The following is a 22,937-nucleotide window of genomic DNA, read 5'->3' on the forward strand; positions in this document are numbered from 1 at the left end:
ATTACTTGTGGGGTTAAAGTGGGGAAGGAATCTAAAAAGCCTCTAAAATTGTTATTATTTTTTAAAGATGACCTTTATGCCAGCATTATTTTTATTTGATCTTTTACTATACTTAATGGTTTAAAAGGCACACACATAGGATTTGTATTTGTTCCTCTAATTATTCAGTAGAGTAATTGCCACTTGGTTTGTAATTATTGCTGGAAGGAACACCTTTTTCTTAGTTGCTTTTTTAAAGGCTTTGTGGGGAAAAAAATCCCAACATATTGTTTTTCAGCTCACCATAGACTTTGTCAGTCAACACTACTAGTTTGTTAAAGATACTCATTGAATACTCTTTTAAGATGGTAAGAAGTAGGAGATGAACCCCTTATCTCGAATGAAGTTACAATGCAGAACAAAGACAGGATAAAAATAATGATAATAATAATAATCGTCCTTTATGTGTCAGTTTTATATTAAGTTCTTTATCAATCTCACTCAGTCTGCATGTCCACTCTGTAATATAGGTTGTGCAATTATACTTATTTTTTCTGATGAGTAATATGAAGGTTAAATAGCATGTTTTGAGTTTCAGTTTCTCAGGTAGTAAGTGACAGAATCAGAAACTTGGTCCTGAATCTGTCTGACTCCAAAGCCCATGATCTCTCCATCATGCCATTATTTCTACATTCTATTATGCTCCAGTGATATAAACATGTACACGGCTGGTTGAGATGAGACTTGACAATGTTGTTACCAATTCTTCCTGTGACTATCCAGTGAAATCCTGATTTGGATCCAGTTTTCTGAAACTTGAGGAAGTCAACTGAAGGGTCTTGAGGAGATAGTCTGATTGTTTCAGATCAGATTTGTTGTATTTTTTGTATCAGTCTTTTTCAACAAGCCAAGGCTCTCATTTGTGAGGAAGAGTTTGGACAAAATAAACAATGAAGAGACTACCCATGGTTCATAGTAATAGTCAGATGGTAATACTCAAGTATAATTGGAGCCATGCTTCCTTGGACAGTTACCATCACAGCTTTACATATAGAACATGCCATGTTGGTCTGGGAAGCAACTTAGAGGTACTCAGTTGGGAAACAAGGAGGAGATTGTCATTCATTTTTAATACCTTGTGGTAGTAAAGTGTATGAATATGTGTGTGTGTTTGTGTGTGTTGTGTGTGTTAAGTCACAGAAAGCTGTGTTGGAATAAGGTTATGGTTGAGACGAGAATGCATGCAAACAAGCTGCTGCTGAGCGGCACTCAAATCTCTGAGATGTTTCCAGGTCCATAATAATTATGGGTACTAATGGCCTTGTGGTTTACACTTCTTAGTCACGTTACCTGTCATCAGTGCCGTATACTGGTGACTACTCGAGTCCAGAGGGGGGTCTGCTTTCCCCGGTGAGGGATGGACTTTGTGGATTTAGGCTTATAACATCTCCTGATGCCTTGTGATTCTTTTTATGGAGGAGGCTGAAGAGGAGGAGGGAGCATTTCAGCTGTGGCTTCTTAACACTAGCCCTAATTCCTGCAGCAGACCACTGGGCGTTCACTCAGCATTCCTTACTTTCTCCTGGGTTTCCGGCTCAGCCTTGACATTATTGTAATATAGTTTTCTGTGTTTAATATTTCTTAGACTTGGTTTCCCATTGCAAGCATGGAAGAAACCCTAATGCATGAGTTTCAGAGGAGAAGGTAGCAGTCTGAACCTGCTGTGTGGCTCCATCAGCAAGTGTGAGTATTAACGTTAGAGCTGTCAGGACTTGTGAAAATTAATGGAGCCTGACGGGGGACAGACTGAGGTCAGAGACGGAGCTTGCCCTGATTGAATGTTTCTGGTGGCTTTGCAGCCGAGGCAAGTGAGTGCAAAACCGTGGAGCCGAGAGGGAGTGCTGGAGGTCCATTCATTCATTTAACATGTAGGCAGTGGGCACCAAATATGTGTCAAGCACTTTTCTAGGTGCTGGGAGCAAAGCAGGAAAAGGTGGGCTGTACCTGCTTCTAGCTTCAGAGCCCTCTCCCTACCTCCAGGCTGGACTCAGCCTTTCTCTGCTGTTGGCCCCCAGCAGTCATCAAGGAAGGAATTTATTAATTTATTTTAATTTTTATTGAAGTATAGTTGATTTTCAGTGTTGTGTGAATTTCTGCTGTACAGCAAAGTGATTCAGTTATACATATATATATTCCTTTTCATATTCTTTTCCATTATGGTTTATCACAGGATATTGAATGTAATTCCCTGTGCTATAGAGTAGGACGACCTTATTGTTTTATCCATCCTATATATACTAGTTTGTATCTGCTAATCCCAAATCCCAATCCAGGAAGGAATTTAACCGACACATCTCCTTAGTCCATCCCAGAGCCTCATAATTCTTCCATCCTCATAGCCATTGGTATTATTTTTTTTCCTTCCATCCTCCTGCAAAATTTTCTGCTTGGCCAATTTTCAAGCCCAAGTTATTCTTATTTAGTCCTGAGTGGACTAGAGAACCTTTAAGAGTTTAAACATTTCCCTCTCTGTTGGAGTCATGATATTAAAATACAATAATAATCTTAAACAGAAAAAAATGCCTTCTATTATCCACCTTGGGGCTATAACAAGGTCCCTTTATAACATTGACATTAGGGAACATCTACAGTGCCCCACACAGACCAAAGGTTTCAGAAATGTGATTGAATTGCAATATATCTCTTTTGTGTATAACAGTCCCATGATAATAGGTCTGAGTATATATCTGTTTTATTCTTTTGAATCTCAGAAAGTTCATTTTTTCTAGCACATTGTCAAGGGAAGGGGAGCCTGAAGCTTGTGCCCTGTGAGTTGTATTTTCCTGGGCATCTGGGAGCCATTGCAGGTTCTTCTGACTTGTTATCTCTGTGTTGTTTTCTTCTTGCTACACAGTGAGCTTTATTTTATGTGAGTGATATGCTAGAAATATTTTTGGTTTCCTCATATATTTTCAAAGTCTGGAATTTACGAGTATGGAGGGGAGTGTGCATAGAGATTGGAGATATTTAAATTAATTTGTCACCTTCGTATAAGTAGGTTTTCCTTTACCCAGGAAACCCAGCAAGCCATGTTTGCTTTGGGATGATCTCCTCACAAAGAACTACTATTGTACTCTGGGTTTTTTCCCCCTGGGTTTTTAGCAGAAATAAATAGGAGATAGCAGTCAGTTAACCTTGCCTGTCAGATCCCTGATAAAAATTGGGCATGGTGAGGGTGGTATTTGTCGTAAGTCACAACCTGATGGCCATTTTGGTTGCCCCTATTTCCCATACTCCCCATTCATGACGAATGAAGAGTGTGGGGCAGGAGCCAACTCCTAGTAGGTGGCAGGCAGATTCCCAGGAAAAGAAAGTATTCTGGAATGACCTTGGATTCTGATCTGACATGAACTTGAGTTTTCGAGAGGAATACATTCTATAATGATTTTTAAAAATAGGTTGCAGTTGTGTGATAATTTTGGTGAACATTACTTTTATTGGTGGGTGCGGGGCAAGGTAGCAAGGAATCGTGTTTGGCCAGAGGAGCGCTTCTATATGTTTATTGTAAAATGCTGATGCACACATGCCCTGGTCCTCACCACTCTCTCTTACTTCTACCTAGTTCAGTTCACATTTTTGTCTTATTTCTCTGGTCCCTGTAGACATTTTAGTTTATTACCTTGGACTTCTATTCTACTGTCAAAGCCTCATCTTATTTCTCATAATACAGTCAACAAGTTTTTAAATTCTGGGACTCTGCGTGACAATGGACAAAGGAGCTTTTTTTCCTTCTTCTCAAGTCTGTGACCTTCCCTTCCTTGGGTAGGCTCCCAGATTTTTCTGGGAGCTATAGTGCTGCTTCTGCACCCACAGCTGCAGTAACATTTGGGGAGTGCCTAACTTGAGCCAGCATCTGTGGTATGAGGAGGACTCATGTAAGAGATAGGTCTTAAGCCAAAGTCCATGAGGCTGTTAAAAATTTGGGCTCACCTCCACTTAGAGGGGTGGGATAGGGAGGGTGGGAGGGAGACGTAAGAGGGAGGAGATATGGGGATATATGTATATGTATAGCTGATTCACTTTGTTATACAGCAGAAATTAACACGCCATTGTAAAGCAGTTATACTCCAATACTGATGTTAAAAATAAATAAATAAATAAATCATGTGTCCAAAAAAAAAAAAAAGATTTGGGCTCACCTGACAGAATACTAGCAGGGGAGGCAAAGAGCTTTTCTTGTCCCACTTTTGCCACCAGCTTGACTTGTGACTTTTCTTAGCAAGTGACAGCACCTCTCTGGCACTCACTCTCTTCATTAGTAAAATTGAATTGGATACATCAGTGATTTTTCTTTTTAATATTTTTAAGCCAGGGCTAACTTTCTTCGAATCAAATCTTTCCCCAAATCGTAAAATAAAGGAGAGCAGTGCTGCTATGGTGAACATGGGAGCAGGCCCCTCCCCTCCCCCCTGTCTCTTTCCTCACATCGCCCTGCTCCAGCCCCGGGGAGGGTTACAGAGCACAGCTTTCAAATCACTCAGGGTGTGAAACATGGGAGCCGCTTTAAGTGACACATTAAATGTCCAGAGTTTGGGAAGGAAGGGAGGCTGACCTTGACACAATCCGCTGTGTGTGTGCTTTAAAGTTGTCACAGCTTTATCAGACATGTGCATAGCCAAAGATCTTAGTTTTTCTTTTTCTGTTCCTCTCTATATACTCATCGAAGAGTACCTTCATCTGATTCTATGAAGATATTAGGGATATTCCAAATGAGTAGTCACTCTTGAGAGAAGTAGAATCTGGGCGTTACTTATCACAGGTTACACTCTTCATTTGTGAATGAAGGGCCGATCCTGGCCCATTTTTTGGCAATCAGTAAATGTTAGAAGAGATGGGTAACTGGATGTTAGAAGGAGGAAAGCAGTGATGTGTTGAGGGCACACATTTTCAAGGTTAGAAGCATCTCGACAGAGGCAGCTAGGTTTGCATTGTGTATAGGTTGAAGGCCTCGTAGGTCCACCCACCATCACCTCAGATCCAGATATCTTAATGACCCTGGTAATGTTTTTGTTAATTTGAAGGATACATTGGACCATGCCAGTTTCTGCCTTTGGAAAATCAAAGTTTTCTTTTTCATCCCCACATGTTTTTCTTTGAAGGCAATGACATTGTGCAATGTGACCAGGGTGTGATCCAATTTGTGGATAAACTAATATTTTCTTGGTTGGCAACTGGGAAGGGCAATCATTATAATAATTATTATAACACAGCTAATATCTATTGAATGATGATAAAGTGTGAGAAACTGTGCAAACCTTTACATGCAGTATATTGTTTAATGTGCATCAAACCCTAGGGGTAGTATTTTTATTTTCGCCCCATTTGTATTTGAAGAAACTGCAGTTTAAAAACAGTGTATTGGAGAGGATTTGGCTAGACTGGATTGGAGATGCTTCCTCATATCACTGCTAAAGTTCTGGAAAGAGAATTCCAGAAGCTTGCAGCTGGTAGGCCAAATTAGATGTATTAGAATTGGCCCCCAACTGTGTTTGTTTGTTTTTAATTGAACTAGCGATTCAGGAGGGCTTAAACTTGGAGGACAACCCAGTACTGGTTTAAGCCTTGTCATATAGCTCAAGATGACAAGCCCATTCCTGGAATTCTTTTTAGGAAGTTCCTGGTAAGTCTTGCAGAGGTTCATTCATTCCTTCAACAGATACTTATTGTGTGCCTGCCATATGGGAAGGTATTGAACTGGGAACTTTGGGCCAAACAAGGAACCACAAGCCACAATCCATGCCTACAAGGACCTTACAGTCTAGGAGGAGACAAGTCACATGCAAAGGGTAAAACTAAAAAAATGGAGTAAAATAATAAAGTGCGCTGATTATTTACTCCATACCACACATGTGCTTTGGAAGCTTTATGTCATTTTATCTTGAACACAACCTATGAGGTGGATGCAGTTATTATCCCCGTGTTGCTAACGCACCATAGAGAACATAAGGGCTCTGTCCAAGGTCATACAGCTAACATGTCATGAAGCCTGCAGAGGCCCCACTCTTACCCTCTTGCTGCCTCCACAGTTTAAGTTGTAATAAAATTTAAAAATTTGAAAATTAAATTGCAGAGAATAGAAGTGTGACACATGCAGTAAGAAAATATTAAATAATATTCATAGAATTAAAGATGAAGAGGGAAAGTGTAATGGGTCAGCTGAGAATGAGGTGGGACGCAAAGGCAGTTGAGGAAGAAGAGAGGAAAGGAAATACCGGAGAGGGAGGGGGAGAAGGCAGAGTCCAGCATCACTAATCCAGGAAGAGATGCTTTGTCAGACAGGGATGTCACTGCGGAGACATCCATGGAGATGAGGATGGAGAAAAAGGCTTGGCTTTGGTTTTTAGGAGGTTTTTATTGACATTCAGGGAAGCTTTTGGAAGAGTACAGAAACAAAGGCAGATTGCATTGGGTACATTCTGAGTAGCCATTTATGTCTAAGTTGCCGATTCTAATAGTAGGGTAGCCCATCAGGCAACACAGTCGTGATCAGTGGGCCAAGGTGTGAGAAGTAACAGGGAATGAGGAGGTCTGCAGCAGACTGAGGTCAGTATCGCCTGATTTTTTTATCTTCCAAAAGAAGCCAGAAACCCTGAATTTTTGGTGTGATATTTCCTGATTTCTAAATGTTAGTTCAACTAAGAAAATAAAATAAAACACAGTTGAGGGCCCACTATAATACATCTGTGGGCTGAATTTGGCATACCAGCTGCAAGCTTCTAGAATCCTCCTTCCAGAAGTTTAGAAATAAAATGAGGAAACATCTCAAAGAAGAAGTAAGGTTAGGGATGGTTTAGGATTGCATTTGAGGAGTGTGTGTGTGTGTGTGTGTGTGTGTGTGTGTGTGTGAGTGAAGAGCTGCTTGTTTTTATTTTCTTGGGGTGGGTAAACATAAACTCACTAAGGAGGAGAAATAAAGACACCCAAAATATCGTAGAGAGTTGTCTGAAAAGTTAAAGTGCCAGTGGCAGGAAATGGATTAAGAGGCCAATTATTAGAAAGATGAGAAGATGTAAACAGTGATCGGAAAGTGAAGAGAAGGAAATGAAGAGAGTCTCTCTTGAGGTGAGGACGTATTGTATGCTAAGTGCAGAGTCAAAAGGAGCCTGGAACCTAGAGAGGAACCTGGAAAAGTTTTGTGATAGCGGCTTAGGGAATAGGCAGTGGCAAGAGAATAGGGTGATTAGAATTGTAGAATAGCAGGGAGGACCCAGCTGACTTCCATTATCCATTAGCTTTAAGTGAGCATCTATTTATGTGATATAGATACAGTAGGAGATACAGATTTGAATAAGACTTAATTGATGCCTCCAAGAGCGTATCGTCTTACTTATGATCAGTAGCTCTAAACTGAACTGATTGATGGGCTAGTTTCCCAAATTACATTCATTCACTTGCTAGTCATCACTTTGCCATATCTGTGAATTATCTGTGTTATTATTTTGCTCAATAGTTTTCTTTGAATCATCTCTTAATTTATATACGAAAATAGAAAAATGAAAATAGAAGTGAAAAATGAAGCCATATATCATTACTTGCATTGTTGTGCTTTTCCAAATATGCATTTTTAGAACATACAAAACTACTTGACATTTTGTCAGAAGTTCATCTCTATTCCACCTAAAATAATCTTGTATCTTACCAATAGAACATATACCGTGTCTTAGGAAAGATAGAACTGGTTAGTTGGTAGAATTCTTTAGGTCATTCAAAGCAAGAATTTTTCCACATTAGAATAACTGCACTACGGCCTTGGTTTTTTATTCAGGCAGGTCAGCTTCGATGGCCTGATCTGAATAAAATGGATAAAGGCAGGCACCTCTTTGTCTGACAATTTTAAAATAATGCTATTTGAATAACGAGAAGTTAGAGAGCCTTCCAAATTAATCTAGTCTGGAAAAAACCAAAAATGCCATCAAGTAACAGGACAGTTTGCATATAAAACACAAAGGTTGGCAGATTAGATGAAAGGTCAGTTCAGCAAAAAAAATATGTCAGACAATCTCATAACATAGGTAACAGAGGACGGAACTTGGAAACTACTATTGGATTCTCAGAAAGAGATGAGTTTGTTGGCAATGCGTAAATATCATCACGATTTTCTGTGGCTGTTCATTTTGGTGGCTACTTCTTTATGCTGAGTCTCCAAAATTTGATTTAAAAGACACTGAAGAGGCTGCCTTCCTGAGAAAGATTTACTTTGCAGCAGTTTTACTTTTTTTTTTTTTTCTTCTTAACTGATCTGAAGGGGAGAAATGTACTTCCTTCACCTTGTTTCCCCATCTCACCCATTCCATCCCTGAACCAAATCTCTGAAATGGAAAAAAACAAGAAGCCAAGGCCTCTTGCAAGAGCAGTGGTACATAAAGACAGGGTTTACAGCGAGTCCATCATCATGAATGATTAGAGGAGGACCAGCAGCTAAAGCATGACTTGTACAAATAGAGTTGCTCAAAGGTTCACGCAGGTAGGACCTGCCTTGGAGCAGATTACTGTCCAGGAAAACATTTCAGCCCGTTCTGGCCTTGGGAGCACAGGTGAGTCTGGGGATGCAGTATCAGGCCAGTGTGTTCACAGAGCCATGATGTTGAAACTGTGGGGCATCTCAAAAACTTCCAGCATGTGCAGTACTGGGAATTTGCAGCCTTCTTAATACATCTTTCATCTGTATTTTAAGTGCAGGGAGTTGTGCAAAATATCATTCTATCCAAGTAGCTTGCAACATACATCACAGTCTTATTGCCTTATGCTAGTGCAGATTATAAGCTCTGCATGCATTTAACAGAGGCTTCCTATTTTCTATGAGCTCTTCACTGTAGCCTTGCAAATAACTGAGGCCAAAGGCATTTCACAGAGCATTGTGGGCTAATAATCAAGGATATCTATTGATGCTTGGCCACAATGTTTTCGGTTTCGTCTTTCTGCAGTGTTGTTTTCTGACTGCTTTCACCTCTCTCCTAAGTCTCCCCCTTAACCCACATGCTATATATACAATTTTAATACTTTTATTAAATTTTAAAAATTTAATAATTTTTATACAATTTTTCAGCAATTTGCATTGCTGAAATCCAAGTGGGCCTATGACAAAACTTGCCTTCCCTTCCAAACAGTATAATTCTCTCCCCCACTATAAGCTCCATTAATTGAATCATTGATTCTGGCTTGCTGGTAAGGACCAATTCTTACAACAAATGTATCCCATTTCCTGCTAGTGGTAACTTTCATTCTTCCTGGAATAGCAGGCAACATTAATTTTGCATCGGACCTAGGAGTCTCAGGAAGCTGGAATTGTAGGCACCATCGTCCCGCCCTTTTCCTCGTCAAAATAAAATGAAATAAAATAAAACGAGCCCCTGCCCAGTGGCGAGGCTTGAGGGATGGATAATGACAAAGAAGAGAAAAAGGCATTAATTTCAGGATGGGGGCAGCTGCCCGGCACTATCTCCCTTTGGATTTTGGTTCTTATAGCATCACGGTGAGTTATTAATATGTATGGTCCGTACTTTATTCAAACATTATAAATCTATGCAGAAGTCTGGTGTTTGGGTTTTCCTTTATAGCTTTCATTCTTCTTCCCAGAATTATCTCATTTTGATCGGGAAACTTCTGCATAAAAAACACACATGGAGAACTCACATTTCCATACCATAAATATTAAAAGGGGGTTAAGCTTTACAGTTTCTTCTCCCACCCCAACGGGAGGAAATTTAGCCTTCTAATCAGGGGGCCATTCTTAATGTTCTTTTTATTCGCAAGCCAAAAGGTAAACTTTAACTTGCCGTATGCAATTGTACCGTGTAGTTCCTTTCATTTATGTAAATTGTGAAGTGCTTGGCTATGCCATGTCTTTTGTATGAAGCTTCTACTAAAAAGTCTTAGCAGTTATCTGAGTTGTTAAGAATAGTTGGTCGGCTTATTTTTTAAGGGTCAAATCCAAGTCCAGACCTTTTTAAGGCTCGTGATTAAAGTACTTTTTGCTGGATAATTATAAAGTATGGATTCGTCAGTGTGGATTCATCACAGTGACTCTGTAGCAGCCAGAAAAGGGAAATGAAACTAGCAAACTTAATGTCTCCTCAGTAGCTTTTTAGCTTCTGAGCAGCTTCCTATCTCCCGTTTATTGTCATTTTTGTTAGCATAAAAAAGTCGTCATAAATTTCGGTTCCCATGGAAATAGAAAGGAATGCGTGAGCTATTTCATTTGGGGATACTGTCTGCTAACCACGCAGTCTCTGCAGTTGTACTTCGTGATGGGAAATGTACATGCTAATTGGTGCTTTTTTTTTCTTATTTCAGGAAACCTGCCCTATGAATATAAAATAGTGATTGCTGGGAATCATGAACTGACATTTGATAAGGAATTCATGGCAGACCTTGTTAAACAGGACTACTACCGTTTCCCCTCTGTGTCCAAATTGAAACCAGAGGACTTTGACAACGTTCAGTCCCTCCTGACAAACAGTATTTACTTACAAGACTCGGAGGTAACAGTGAAGGGATTCAGGATATACGGTGCACCTTGGTAAGTGTTCATTCCAACAGTCTTCCCCTCTGTTTTTTTAGCTCAGCACTCAGAAAGCATGGTTCTGGCTTAGGTGCCTTAAACCAAAAGGATAAAGATGAAGAGAAACCTTTTGGCTGTATTTAGAACATAACACATATTTCGGCACTGCTGCAAAACACGATGCTTGTTGTTTTCATTGTGATGCAGATTTCTTTAGGCAAGGTCAACGGGAGCATGGCTTTGGTAGATAACGTGTCTGTTTGTGCTACCGGGGCTGCATGTGTGTCTGTGGGACACAGAAGGATTTGGTGGAAGCTCACTGTGTTACCCTTCATGCAGATTCAGCCACTCTGAACATTCCATCAGCCTACGTGACTCGTTCCCTTCTCGTTTTACATTGGAAGCACTCATAAAATATCTTGCTTACATTAGAGTTTCTCAAATCTTGCTACACATCAGAATCACCTGACCAACTCTGAAGAAATACAGATTTTGAAGCCATATCCCCCTGAGACTCTGATTCTCCTTCCTGAGGTGGAGCCTAGTGACCTGTATTTTTAAAGCTCCCCAGACAAGACTGAAGCACAGACAGTTTGGAAGTTACCGGTTGAGAGCTCAGTCCTAGAATTCTCAGTACTGAAATTCTCAGCTCTAGAAAACTCGAAGCAGGCGTGTATTCCTTGGGACCAGACAAGGAAACATTCTGACCTTGGCTCTGTCAGTTGTCAGCTGTCTGGATTTGAAGAAGTTAATTCATAGAGAAGGAACCTCAGTGAAAATAATACCTACTTTTAGAGGGTTATTATGCGGATTAAATTAGGTGATGTTTGCAATGGATTGAGAAGAGCGCCTGGTGATTTGCTTAGAATAACAATTACCATTTTTGAGGCCTTAGCTCTGCCACGAGATATTTATGGGAACTTGAGCAAGTCACTTAGCCTCTAGAGCCAGTTTTTTCATCTCTAAAATGGGAGTGTTAGATCAGAAGATCAGTAGCAGAGGAGTCTTGGATTTTTCTTTATTTGCTTTCTTACTTTTTGAGAGCCCTGTGTGTATAGAGAGCAGAAAAACTAATCTTTACTCACTTAACCTGGAAAAGTATCCCAGTCCTGCCTTAGGAGTTGCGGATAAGGCTGGAAAAGGACAGAGTGAATTCAGATTGGCCACCCCACTCAACAGTTTGGATTGTCTTCTGTAAAAGAGAAAGTTGAGATATTTCCTGTCATTTGGTTTTCTAGCCAAATTTGGTTTTCATCAGTCCAGAAGGACTGATGAGTGGATACAGGAAGTATATTTCCGTTTAAAATCAACCTGACCGTGATTCTGAACTCTTAATTGAGTACTTAACCAAATGTCAGGCACTAGGTCCTTTATACCTATTATCTCATTTTCTTCAAGCTACCTTTAAGAGACAGCCACTATTGTGATCCTCATCTGGCAGATGGGAAAACTCGGGCACAGAAAGGTTAAGTAACTGCTCAAGAATCGCACGGATTCTAAGTGGTAGCATCCTAATTTCAGTCTTGCTGCAGGGTACATGGTATGCCTGAGGTGGTGGTGGTAGTGCTGTGGTAATTGGTGGTTATAATCTGCAGTGTTTATATCCAGCTTTATGAATGCACGTCAATTAGTTCTTTTTATATGTGACAAGGTGGTAAAGGGCAAGAGAACGAACAGCAGAAGTTAGCCCTCTCAAGCAATAATCTGAAAGCTGATCTTGGGGTAATGTAGGATGTCGATATCAGCATTTCTGGGTAAAGGGCAGGAGAGAGAGTGCTTTTTCAACTTCACAGCTCACTTCTTAATGACTATGCAGTAGTTGAGAAATGACCTCTAATTGGTAGAGAAGCTCTACTTGGAGTTGAGATGATTTTTTCAATGATTTAAGTTGATTTTTGAAAAGTCTTCAGAGCCCAGAACATTTAAGCCCATTCCTGAACAGACAGGACTTTCAGAGGTTCCCTGGATTGACGGTGGTTGGTGTGATGACAGCAAGCTTCCTCCATTATCTGAACAGGTCCAGATCTGTTTAGGATAGAGTTTAGCTCAACCAGATTATGGCTGTGATGCATGAGGGAGTGATTTTGAATTCCGAGGCAGATCGTGTAGCATCTCAAGAAATAACAAAACATAATAGTTCCAACATGGGAAGTAACGGGGCGTAATTTGGTTTTGGTGGTGGTACAAACTTCGGACAAAGTTTATGTCTGAACTGGATTGATCTCATTCAAAATGTTTTATTTTAATATTGGAGAAACTGGTAAAGTCAAGAAAACACTCAGCATTAGTCTTCTAAAAATGTTACCCTGAAGTTGTTTTTTACACACAGTTTACTGGGATTTCTAGAAAGTTTGAACTATTTCCTTTCTTTTTACAATGAGGGAGATCTTTAAATGGAATTTATCTCACCCATAGGAATTGTTGATACTTTGTCTTTTTACCAAGAATACAGGGGTTGATGAAGAGGAAATTGCAATTTTGTCATATTTTTATGATGAAAATTAGTATTAATATTTAAAAATAATAATTAAAATAGTTAAAAAAATAATATTCTCAGAACTGCTGTAATCTGAACATTGATTTAGGAATGCCTATGTTAGCATTTCTATGCAAGGAGAACAGATTTTCCCATTTCTACTACTTATTTATTCAGCCTTGGGACCTTGGGCATTTTTCTGAATGTCTCCATGCCTCCGTTTTCTCATCTCTAAAGTGAGAAATAGCAATATTACTTCTCTCTCATGGTTGTTATAAGTGAGTTAATGCATGCAGAAGACTTCCTGGCATAGAGTAAGTACTGGATAAGTGTTAGCTATTACTGATGTAGCAGGGTTGGTGTTTCCAATGTACTTTGTACCTTTGTCCACCTTCACATGGAGACAATTGCACTAGGAGTCAGATGGGCTGGCTTCTAGCCTTAGTTCAGTCTCTGCTGATTGCACAACAAATCCCTTCTCTATTTTGTAAAACAGGGGTAGTGAGGTCTGCCCCACTTTCTCTCTGATGCCACTCACTTCAATAGTCACCAAAATTAGAATCTTTAAAGAGCGTACATAGTTGCGGGCATGCTTGATTATTTTAATATCTTGTACAATTTTTAGCTTCTTTCACTATCAAGAATTTGACTGGAAGCAAATCTGGGGGCGGGGGTGGAATTTATACTAGAGCTGCTACTCGTCTCCTATGAGACATAAGGATTTTCCATCCTAAGATTCACACATAGGTGGACATCTGCTTAGTAACCCATCAGATACTCCAACTCCAAAATAATGTGAATGGTTTTAACTTTGATTTCCATGCTTTTCCTGTAACTTTTCTGGAGGGAATATTAAGTTCTGATTTACTGATATTGCTAGTGGTTTTCATTTAAAAACAGAAATCAAAATAAGAACCTTGATACAAAGGATTTCCATCCTGTCACAGGTTTCTCAAAAGTAATTACCATCTCTGTGATAAACCATAATGGAAAAGAATATAAAAGAAGAACGTCTATATGTGTATCACTGAGTCACCTTGCTGTACAGCAGAGATTGCCACAACTTTGTAAATCAGCTAGACTTCAATCAAAAAAAAAAATTTTTTTTTAAGTAATTGCTGTCTGACCAGGGAGAGAGCTCGTTAACTCATGTATTTACAAAATGTGGATTGTGACTCAGTTTCACTCTAAACAAGGTGTATTAGCTCATATTCATTACATGTTTATAACTTGTAGCACCGCTGAAAAACCTTCCTAAAGACCAGAGAGAATTAACGCAGGGTCTCCTAACTTACAATTTAGGAGGAATTTGTATGTGGAAAATAACTTACAACAATCCTGAGCAGTCATGTGTGTTTGCAATTGGAGCACACTGTCGTGCCAATTGGATTGGCAAAGAAGAGGGTTTGGATGTGGTTTGTTGGGTCTGGGAAAATCCAACGGTCTACACTGAAGAAGTTGTAAATGGGGTGCCTTATCCTGGAAGAAAGGTGCTCCCTTGGAAGGAAGGCAAGAGTTGACCCGTTCTCAAGGGGCAGCCCGGCCTCAGGAGGCCTTCCACCCGGTTCTGTGGCTTCTGTATGTATTCCTTCGGCACCTCATTCTTCCAAGAATCGTGAAGAAAGGAGTCAGGCGTGATGTATTGTCATGGGACTAACAGTTCAGTCACAGTTTTTCTTAACTTCTCCTATTACACTTTTCCCTCCCTCTCTGGGGGACAGAAGAGGGTCTTGTGTGGCCTAGCAGTTAGATCTGCCCAGGACTTTGCTCTCATAGCAGCACAGCTCGTGGATTTCTTGTATTCCTTGTGTTGATTTTTTGCCACCGAGGTGCTTCCTGATCTCCTTTCGTGATCACTTTCAACTTTTGATCCCAAAAATGTCTTTTCCAAAGGCTGACTGTGGTCAGAAAAAGGAGACAAAATTCTAATCTGTCAAATATCAACCACTGATATTTGTGCTAATTCACTGCTTGTCTGGTCAGGGTGGAGGGGAGGTGGCGTTTTGAAATCATCTCTGTATCTTTGGTTACTGGATCTGTAGCCAGCATTTTAGTGCAAGTAGATTTCCATAAGCTCACTCGTGGGACTGGGCATTTAAAAATCGACTAGCCCCTTCTTTTTCCTGATTTCAGTTGCTCTTTGGCTACTAAGATGCTTACGTAGAAAAAAAAATCCAGGTGCAAACGGATCGGCAGCCAAGCCACAAAAAGTAAAAAAAAAAGTCTGTCTTGCTCCGACCTGAGTGTGGCAGTTGTATTGTTCAGCAGTGCACCTTGTTCCCCTCCTGAACAGAAACGCAGAGCTAGTCTCCTGTGACTTTTAATGAATATGAGCAGGGCTTTCCAATGTCCAGGAATTTGATCTCTACGCTGACCAAGGGGTCAGGAACAAAGAGCACACTTTCTCATGTTAGAGTAGACCCAGGTGTAATTTGTCAGATTTAGTAATTGTAGAGGAAGTGCCTTAACTTCTGCAGCAGGAAAATTAGATCGAGCCTAGGCAGCGTAATTCTAAAATGGCTGAAATAGCAAGAGAAAGTCCATTGAGCTGCATTTTCAAAGGAAGTGTGTGCAGGGTATTTTTTTTTTCCTTCCTCTCTCCCCCTCATTTTGGATCATCAACATGTTGACTTTGTCCATTCCTTCAGATGTAATTTTCTCAGCGTTTTTCAAAGTGGGAGTTAAGCATTGATTCCACTCTCTGCAGCCTTTATAATTGTGTTTGCATCCAAACAGCTACAAGGTTGCTCACGTTTCCTTGTTCTGATCAGCACAATGGTACTGTAAGCTTACCCTTCAGAAAGCGTCAGATATTTTTATTTCCAACTGTAAGGTTTGTAATGCATCATGTATTTCGCTGACAGTCTTCAAGTTCTTGCAATAGCGAAAAAATTAACAGCAGATACTGAGTGAGGGGATGAGAAAACCAATTGGCAACTCATGATAGAATTCAGATCTGGGGATGGGTGGAATGGGCTCATTTATTTTATTTTCAAGTCATACTTAGTAATTAACTTGGGCCAAAAAGAAAAAAAGGGAAGAAGAAGAAGAAAAGAAAGAAACATCTCCACGTTCAGCAGGAAAGTCCTTTCACACTAAAGAACAGGACTGCACGAACAAGACTGATTCTGTGCCACGATTTCAGGGATTCCAGCTTTTCTTCAGGAGGGCTCAGGAAGGTATTGGCACAGAAACAGGTCTGTGTGTGTGTGTGTTAAACAAATACGCACTCTCCTTCTACATGATTCTGTTCCAGGGCCCAGGCTAACGTTTCATTTTTCTTGGCGTGAGGCCCACGGACTCTCCCATTCTGAAACCTGTGGCGGGTCTGTCCTGCTCTAGAATTACAGGCTCTGTTTACATTTTCGCCTGCCTCAGAATGCAGCTGACTGCTCTGAAAGCTGCACAGGATCAGCTTCATTTCTGGTTTAACAACCGCGCTGTTTATTTGGAAAAGGAGAAAGCAAACCCTGTCCGCCTGCTTCCTACCTCCCATTGCTAGCCATATCAGTACATACCTTGGCAAAAGCTGGTTTATGTGGAGTTTAGGACGTTGGAGGCAACTCATACCTTTCCGCCTGCTTGTCGTGTGCCTTTAGCTGATGTGTTGGTGGTGGTCGTATAGACGAATGTGGAGAGGGGTATAGAAGTGTTCCTGGGCATTCAGTTACGCTTAATATCAGCCATTGGCATAATTTAAATTTTTGCCTGCACATTCTGAGAGACCAACTCAATTAGCAAACGACGATAGTAAACTTCTATTTGGATGATATATTTCACTTAGAGAGCTTGTACATGTGTTATCTCCTTTGGGCTTCACAACAATTCTAAATAATTAAAACTTAAAACCAATTCTAAACAATTCAAAGGCAAAGGGCATGTATTCATAATAATTATTAATACTAGCCAGCATTTACAAGTGCTTGTACGTCGTGACAGTGCTGCCTGGTGTTGCCTCCTATTGACAGAAGAAACCAAGGTCGAGTTTTGGCAGAAAAGGCGACTTGCCCAAAGTTAGTTTGGGGAGAAATAGGACTAGAATCCCGCCTTCCTTTGCTGAGCTCTTGAGGCTGAGCTGGGATATCCTAGTAACCGCACATGTCACTCTACTCCTTGACCTGAGGCAACTCAGGAAGTGGCCACTTAGAAGCCTTGGCTGTTCCCATCTAGTTGCAAAAAGGACACACAGAAATCCAGGCCAGTCCTCTCAGGAGCTCTCAGGCTTCAGTGATGGGGTGCTTGAAGCGGGGGGACAATGGGATGTTGGGGGGACAGAACAAAAGAATGATCTTCTGCACGGTGTGCTCCAGAGCCTAGGGTTTAAAAAATGAGGATCTATACCTGTGCGTCATAAGACATGGATCAGCTCCTCTGGTGTTTCTGTTCCATGGCGACAACTTCCGTTTCCTCTGCACACACGTTAGAGGGGCAAGTATCGGGTGTACATGGCTATTTCCCTCTGAAGCACCACGGAGCAGTTGAGAGACACGGCAGCCCCGGGCATGTGCACCGAGAAGGAAGTGCTGACCATGCTTCCCCACGGAAGTCGGGCTGGTGTGGACCCACACACCATGCTGCAGGCAGACCTGGACTTCCACGATGAGACCCTGCCGGCTCGCTGCTGGGTGTTCTTTCATTTTCTCATGTTACACTGACAGGTTCCTTTTTAACCCAGAGTTGCTGCTGGGGGAGGGAAGGAGAGGATACAGTGGCTCTAAGCTCCACAAGGGCGGGGACCCTGTCAGCTTTGTTCTCCATGCATACCCTAGGCCAGCCCAGGGCCTGGCACACAGTGGGTGCTCAGTCTGTTTCTGCTGAATGAATGAATGAGGGTGGTAGTGGTAAAGATGTGTCTGTGGCTGCCTGACTGAAGGCCCACACCTATGAGACACCCAGTTGCAAAAGAAAAAACATTTCCAAGACAAGATCGAGCATAGCCATGAATCTGCAAGGACAGCTAGAGATGGTAGAGCAAAGTGGAACCAAACAAAGCACTAACCTACGTCCCTGAGCTCTTCATGAACATGTCTAGATCCTTCCCGAACATTCGGAAAGATAGAGTGCACGGCATCTCTCCAGGTGAGCATGGTCAGGGAGCAGCGGGACAGACCTACCTAGAAGGCAGCGAGAATTTTCAAAGAAAGGTTCAAACAGTATTTTTAGACTTTTAATTGTCATTTCTGTACCTCATTTGCCTTATCCCCATGCTCTGAATAGATACAGAAATTTCTATTAGATTTGGAGACTACGTCTTCAAGCTACAGTAAAAGCAGCCAGTGTAAAGTGTGAGTTTGGTTGGAAGCTAAACCGAGTGGGCCCTCAGAATGTCCTTTGGACGTTAGAAACCAGTTATTAAACATGTAGTATTCTCTTTTCTCAATGGTTGAGTTCTCAATGAGTGAATTCTTTGAGTTGAATTAAAGCCATACAGATTCTGTACCATTTATTTTCAAGCTATTTGGCAAACATGTATTTCTTATTTAATCCTTTGAATTGTAAGTGTAATGTGAATTTCTGCAGATATTACCAGGTGGTGAGCCCACTGGCGTCCCTTTGACAGTCGTGACCCATATTTGCCGGGTTCCAGGCACTGCTGCTGCTCTGCCTTCCTGCATACATTTACCCTATAGCTCAGGTGTGCTCACAAGGAAGTCCAGGTAACTACACAGGTAGGTTCCTTGAATCCTCCTGATGATCCGTAGTGAGGGTGAATGGGCTTCGGAGCCCACAGCTTGGAGGTTGCCACTTCTACCTAGTGCTCCATTTTTGCCGGGAACCTCACCTGCATGGCCTCAGGTCGCCCCTTTGCCCTTTTTGGTGAGTCTGCCTGCTGCCAGAGTTGTTTCACAACAGAGTCACGGTGATCAAAGCCATGCTGTGTTCTGCGCTCGACAGGGGAAAGGCCCTGTGCCCTTCTAGGCTGCTCTGTAAGAGGGCCATCAGAGGATGTCACTCAGCTTCCCAGAGAGTCACCTGTATGCCCGTGGGAGGCTTGTTGGGAGACAGGACTAAAACATGCTGTGCTCAGGGACCTCCCTCTGACAGTGAAGGGTTTGTTGAAACTGGCTGAGCTCTTCTTGCTGATTCCCTCTTTCCTTAAAACATCAGTTCCTCAGGTTAACAAACTTCTGGCTGGGCCTCCCCAGCAGGGAGACACCCCCTGAAAGGTCTGGTCCTCGGGCTGGACATAGCTTAAACAGCTGCAGCCCTGTTCTACCTACTGTCGGGGGGAGCAGTATGTGTATAGAGGCCGCAGGCTTTAGCCTTTAGAAGCAGCTGTCCCCAGTGAGCTTGCGTCTCATTTTTATCATTTAGAACTCATTTACCTTCTTAAGCAAGTTGTTTCATCTCTGAGCCTCAGTTTCATCTGTGAAATGGGTATGCAAAGAATAACAACTACTATTCCTTAAGCATCACCCACATACAGGTATTTTACGTAAAACAGTTTTTAAGCCTCACAGCCACCCTGTAAAGAAAGTAATACTTCCTCCATTTGGGAGATGATAAAATTGAAATTTTATGATGGAAATAGAGAAGTTAAATAACTACACAAGGACACTCATTTCCTAAGTAGCAGAACTGGAAGTCTAACCTCAAAGCCTTAATTTTTTCACTGCTCTGTGTATGTTTTGTGGGATTAAAATGCGATCATGTATGTTAAGTTCCTGGCACTCAGTAAATGCTCAGTAAATATTATTTTCTTCCCTGGAAAGTAATAGTTGTGTAGTTTTGTGATGGCTCTTTTTGTTTGTTTGTCTGTCTGTTTTCTTGTCTTTTTTTATGGTGGTATATCAAGGTGGAAGGGGAGAAGCAGAAAGGGACAGAAAGGAGGTGAATAAAAAACTTAGTCTAGGAAAATAGTTACCCCTGTGTGTGTGTGTGTGTGTGTATGTGAGGGAGGTGGGGAGAGAAAAGAATTTTTAAAAGCAAACATTGTATGGTTTCATTGCACAGCAAGTTGCTAATGATCTGGATAAGTGGAAACCATTTAGGAAAGGAACCCCATATATCGGCAGCATGTGGTCAAAGGACGTGGAAGAGTGAATAGATGTCTGTTAAATGAAGACATATGGGGCATTTTAAGGTCACTTACATGGAGCATCATTTTAAATGTATGAGTAACGCTTGGTACTGGTTTTCACCCAGGAAAAAAATAAAGGTAATCTTGGATGGGAACTATAAATTGAAAGTGGAATGTTCCGTGAGGGCTGCTCAAACAGGAAGTTAGTGGCAAATCGGAAAGCTTTTGGATTAGCAGAATGTGTCTGCATTCTGTGAAGAGCAGAAAAAATGAGTTTGAAAATCTGCTTTAATTCAGGAGAGGATATAGGAAGATTGTTTTGCACAAATATTAGAAAAGATCAGCTAGGTTAAAGTGTAAATACGATTACCATTACTAACAATGTCCAAGTATGAAATGTGCAGCAAAAAATGAAAAATAAATGAAGAAAAGCACTTGGTATATAAAACCTAATGTCTGGCATGGTAGGTTTAGGATGGATCACATTTTTTTAAAAAAGCAGTGCTAACAGGGAGATCAGCTCGGTGCTTTGTGACCACCTAGAGGGGTGAGATAGGGAGGGTGGGAGGGAGACCCAAGAGGGAGGAGATCTGGGGATATATGTGTATGTATAGCTGATTCACTTGGTTATAAAGCAGAAACTAACACACCATTATAAAGCAATTATACTCCAATAAAGATGTTTTTTTAAAAATTTAATTTAATTATTTTTTAAAAAAACAGTGCTAAAATTTCATAGAACCTACAGTAAATCAACATTGAAGACTAAGTAAAACCAATGCTATGTGTGTAAAGGAAAAAAAAGAGGTCAGAGCTGACACACTGATTTTCCACCTTCTCCTAAAATTTGTTATGAACTTCTTTTACGTATGATGTACAAAATGATGGCATATAAAACTAAGTGCCTCTGATGCCTGCCTGGCTCTATAACTGGAGATGACTGTTTCTCTCACTACATTTCAAGCTACTTTATGCAATGAAATGACGGGACGTATCAATTTTAATTCTAAATCCAGTAAGGTATGCTGACTTTCCATGCCACACAAGACTCCATAAGCGATGGGAAGTAGCTTAAAGCATCATAATTCCAGAAATAGGATTATCAAAAACAGAAACTAGGGGAAAAAAAAGTTTTTATTGTCTTATTGATTTAAAAGTCCAACCCCTCAAATCACTAGGCCATAACTGGGGCCTCTATTTTCATTTTCAATCAAGAATTAATAGAAAAAACCTTCTTGCTTTGATCTTTTCAGAACGAAATAAAAGCTGCTAGACTAAAACCTAATCAGAAATGGTTGATGGAAAAACTAGTTGGAAACAGGCTGTTGGGCTATTATTAGCCACCTCCCCACTTTTTTTTTTTTCTTTCCTTGGGTGTTATGACTTAAGGGGAGAAATTGTGGAAAGGACATTTGTTTAAGAAATTCAACTCAAATTCGTGAGTTTTGCTTTTATATTTAAATATATTAATATGTAAGAAGCACTTGAGAATGAGGATTTTAGGCTGTGTTTGCGATGCCTCTGTTACTAAACATTTTTTAATGCTTCCCTATTTTTCAGATGAAACAGCGAAGACTAGTTATTTTTCTTACCTAAATTCAGCTTCTCCCTTAAAAAGATGTAGTAATTCTGTACAGGGAAGTACTTACCTGTAGGTCCTGCGGAATGAATATGAAAAACGGGAGACCTAAGTGTGTACATATAATGCTGGCACTGACCTTTGTGCTTTTAAATAGCTCTTACCAGAGGCGAATTCTGCATGGTTTGCTGGCTTACAGAGCAGCTTCAGAGGCAGGCCCAGGAGAGGTGAGGGAATTTTCAGGGTATTGAAGGGCCTGCCTACGTTCAAACACACCATATGTGCCATTCAGTACTACTCTTAAAGGGAAAATCTGATATTAAGGAGGGTATTGGTTTTTAAGGTTATTTGTTATAGAAATTGCCTCTGTAGAGTTTGAACTCTGTTCTGAAAAGCCTGAGAGAAACAGGATCACTTCGTTGGAAATTTTGAAGTTTGGCTGGCCTGTAAACCACAGGCTTAACCATACGCTAAAGTCAGTTCTGAGGTTTTGTAACTGTTGATACTTATGATTTTCATTATAAACGTGTTTTTACTTTGTTGATTGTTGCAATAAACAGAATCATTGGATTACTGATAGAGCAGAATACAAATATGCCAGAGAAAAGCCATTTTCTTTGTCCATTGACTGAAATAACTCTTCTTGTGAGTAAGACCAAAAAAACTTGTCTTTCTGGGTTTTCTACAAGTAAGAACAGAACAACAACAAAAAAAAAGGTGAAAGGAAAATAGCTATTGCAGAATATCAAGGGTAGAAATCATGCAAAAAGTAGACATCTCAATTCCTAAAGATTATGTTTTCCAAGCTGTGTAAACTCTCTTCAGTTAATCGGACACTCACATGAATAAAAACTTTACCATTCCAGTGAAAATTCATCCATTCACCTGGTTTTGGTCATTCAAGAATTAGCATCAGACATCAGAGAGCAATGGTATGTTTTTCTTGTTACATGTAGCAGTAAGCTTTTCACAAGCTAAATTCCCACCAAAAATACACAGAGGTATCAATAGCGTCACAGAAAAATGTATAAACATATATAGAGAAAATGAAACCCGAAAGGTAATACACCACAAGTATAACAATGGTTTTCTCTTATGAATTGTTCTCTCTTTCATTCTACTTGTCTGGGACTTTTATGTGTTCTTGCAGTGGGTAAGTTTTATTTTTACAGTCAGAAGAAAAGGCCACATTCTCTAGCTGTAAGATGTATGCTAGGGGTAATTTGGACATTGACTCTCATTTTTTCTAACTTTGTGCCGTCATTGTGTATCTAGTTCTTGCAGAGTTGTGGGCCTGCACATATGCTCACACTTCAGGGAT

General features: G+C 40.6%; 1 protein-coding gene across 5 annotated transcripts in view; it reads left to right on the forward strand.

Moving 5' to 3' along the window:
• The window catches only part of MPPED2 (metallophosphoesterase domain containing 2), a 174,213-nt gene that overhangs the window by 78,280 nt on the left and 72,996 nt on the right, over positions 1–22,937 (forward strand). For 3 of the 5 annotated variants that reach the window (XM_079928491.1, XM_079928490.1, XM_079928494.1), the window contains one exon: positions 10,333–10,558. In XM_079928491.1, coding sequence (XP_079784617.1) covers positions 10,333–10,558 — 226 coding nt within the window. Of the gene's footprint in view, positions 1–1,624; positions 1,723–10,332; positions 10,559–22,937 lie in introns of all 5 variants that reach the window. The other 2 variants (XM_079928492.1, XM_079928493.1) reach the window with 1 other exon arrangement.

This window comes from Stenella coeruleoalba (assembly GCF_951394435.1).
Source record: "Stenella coeruleoalba genome assembly, chromosome: 8".
Classification (NCBI taxonomy): Eukaryota; Metazoa; Chordata; class Mammalia; order Artiodactyla; family Delphinidae; genus Stenella; species Stenella coeruleoalba.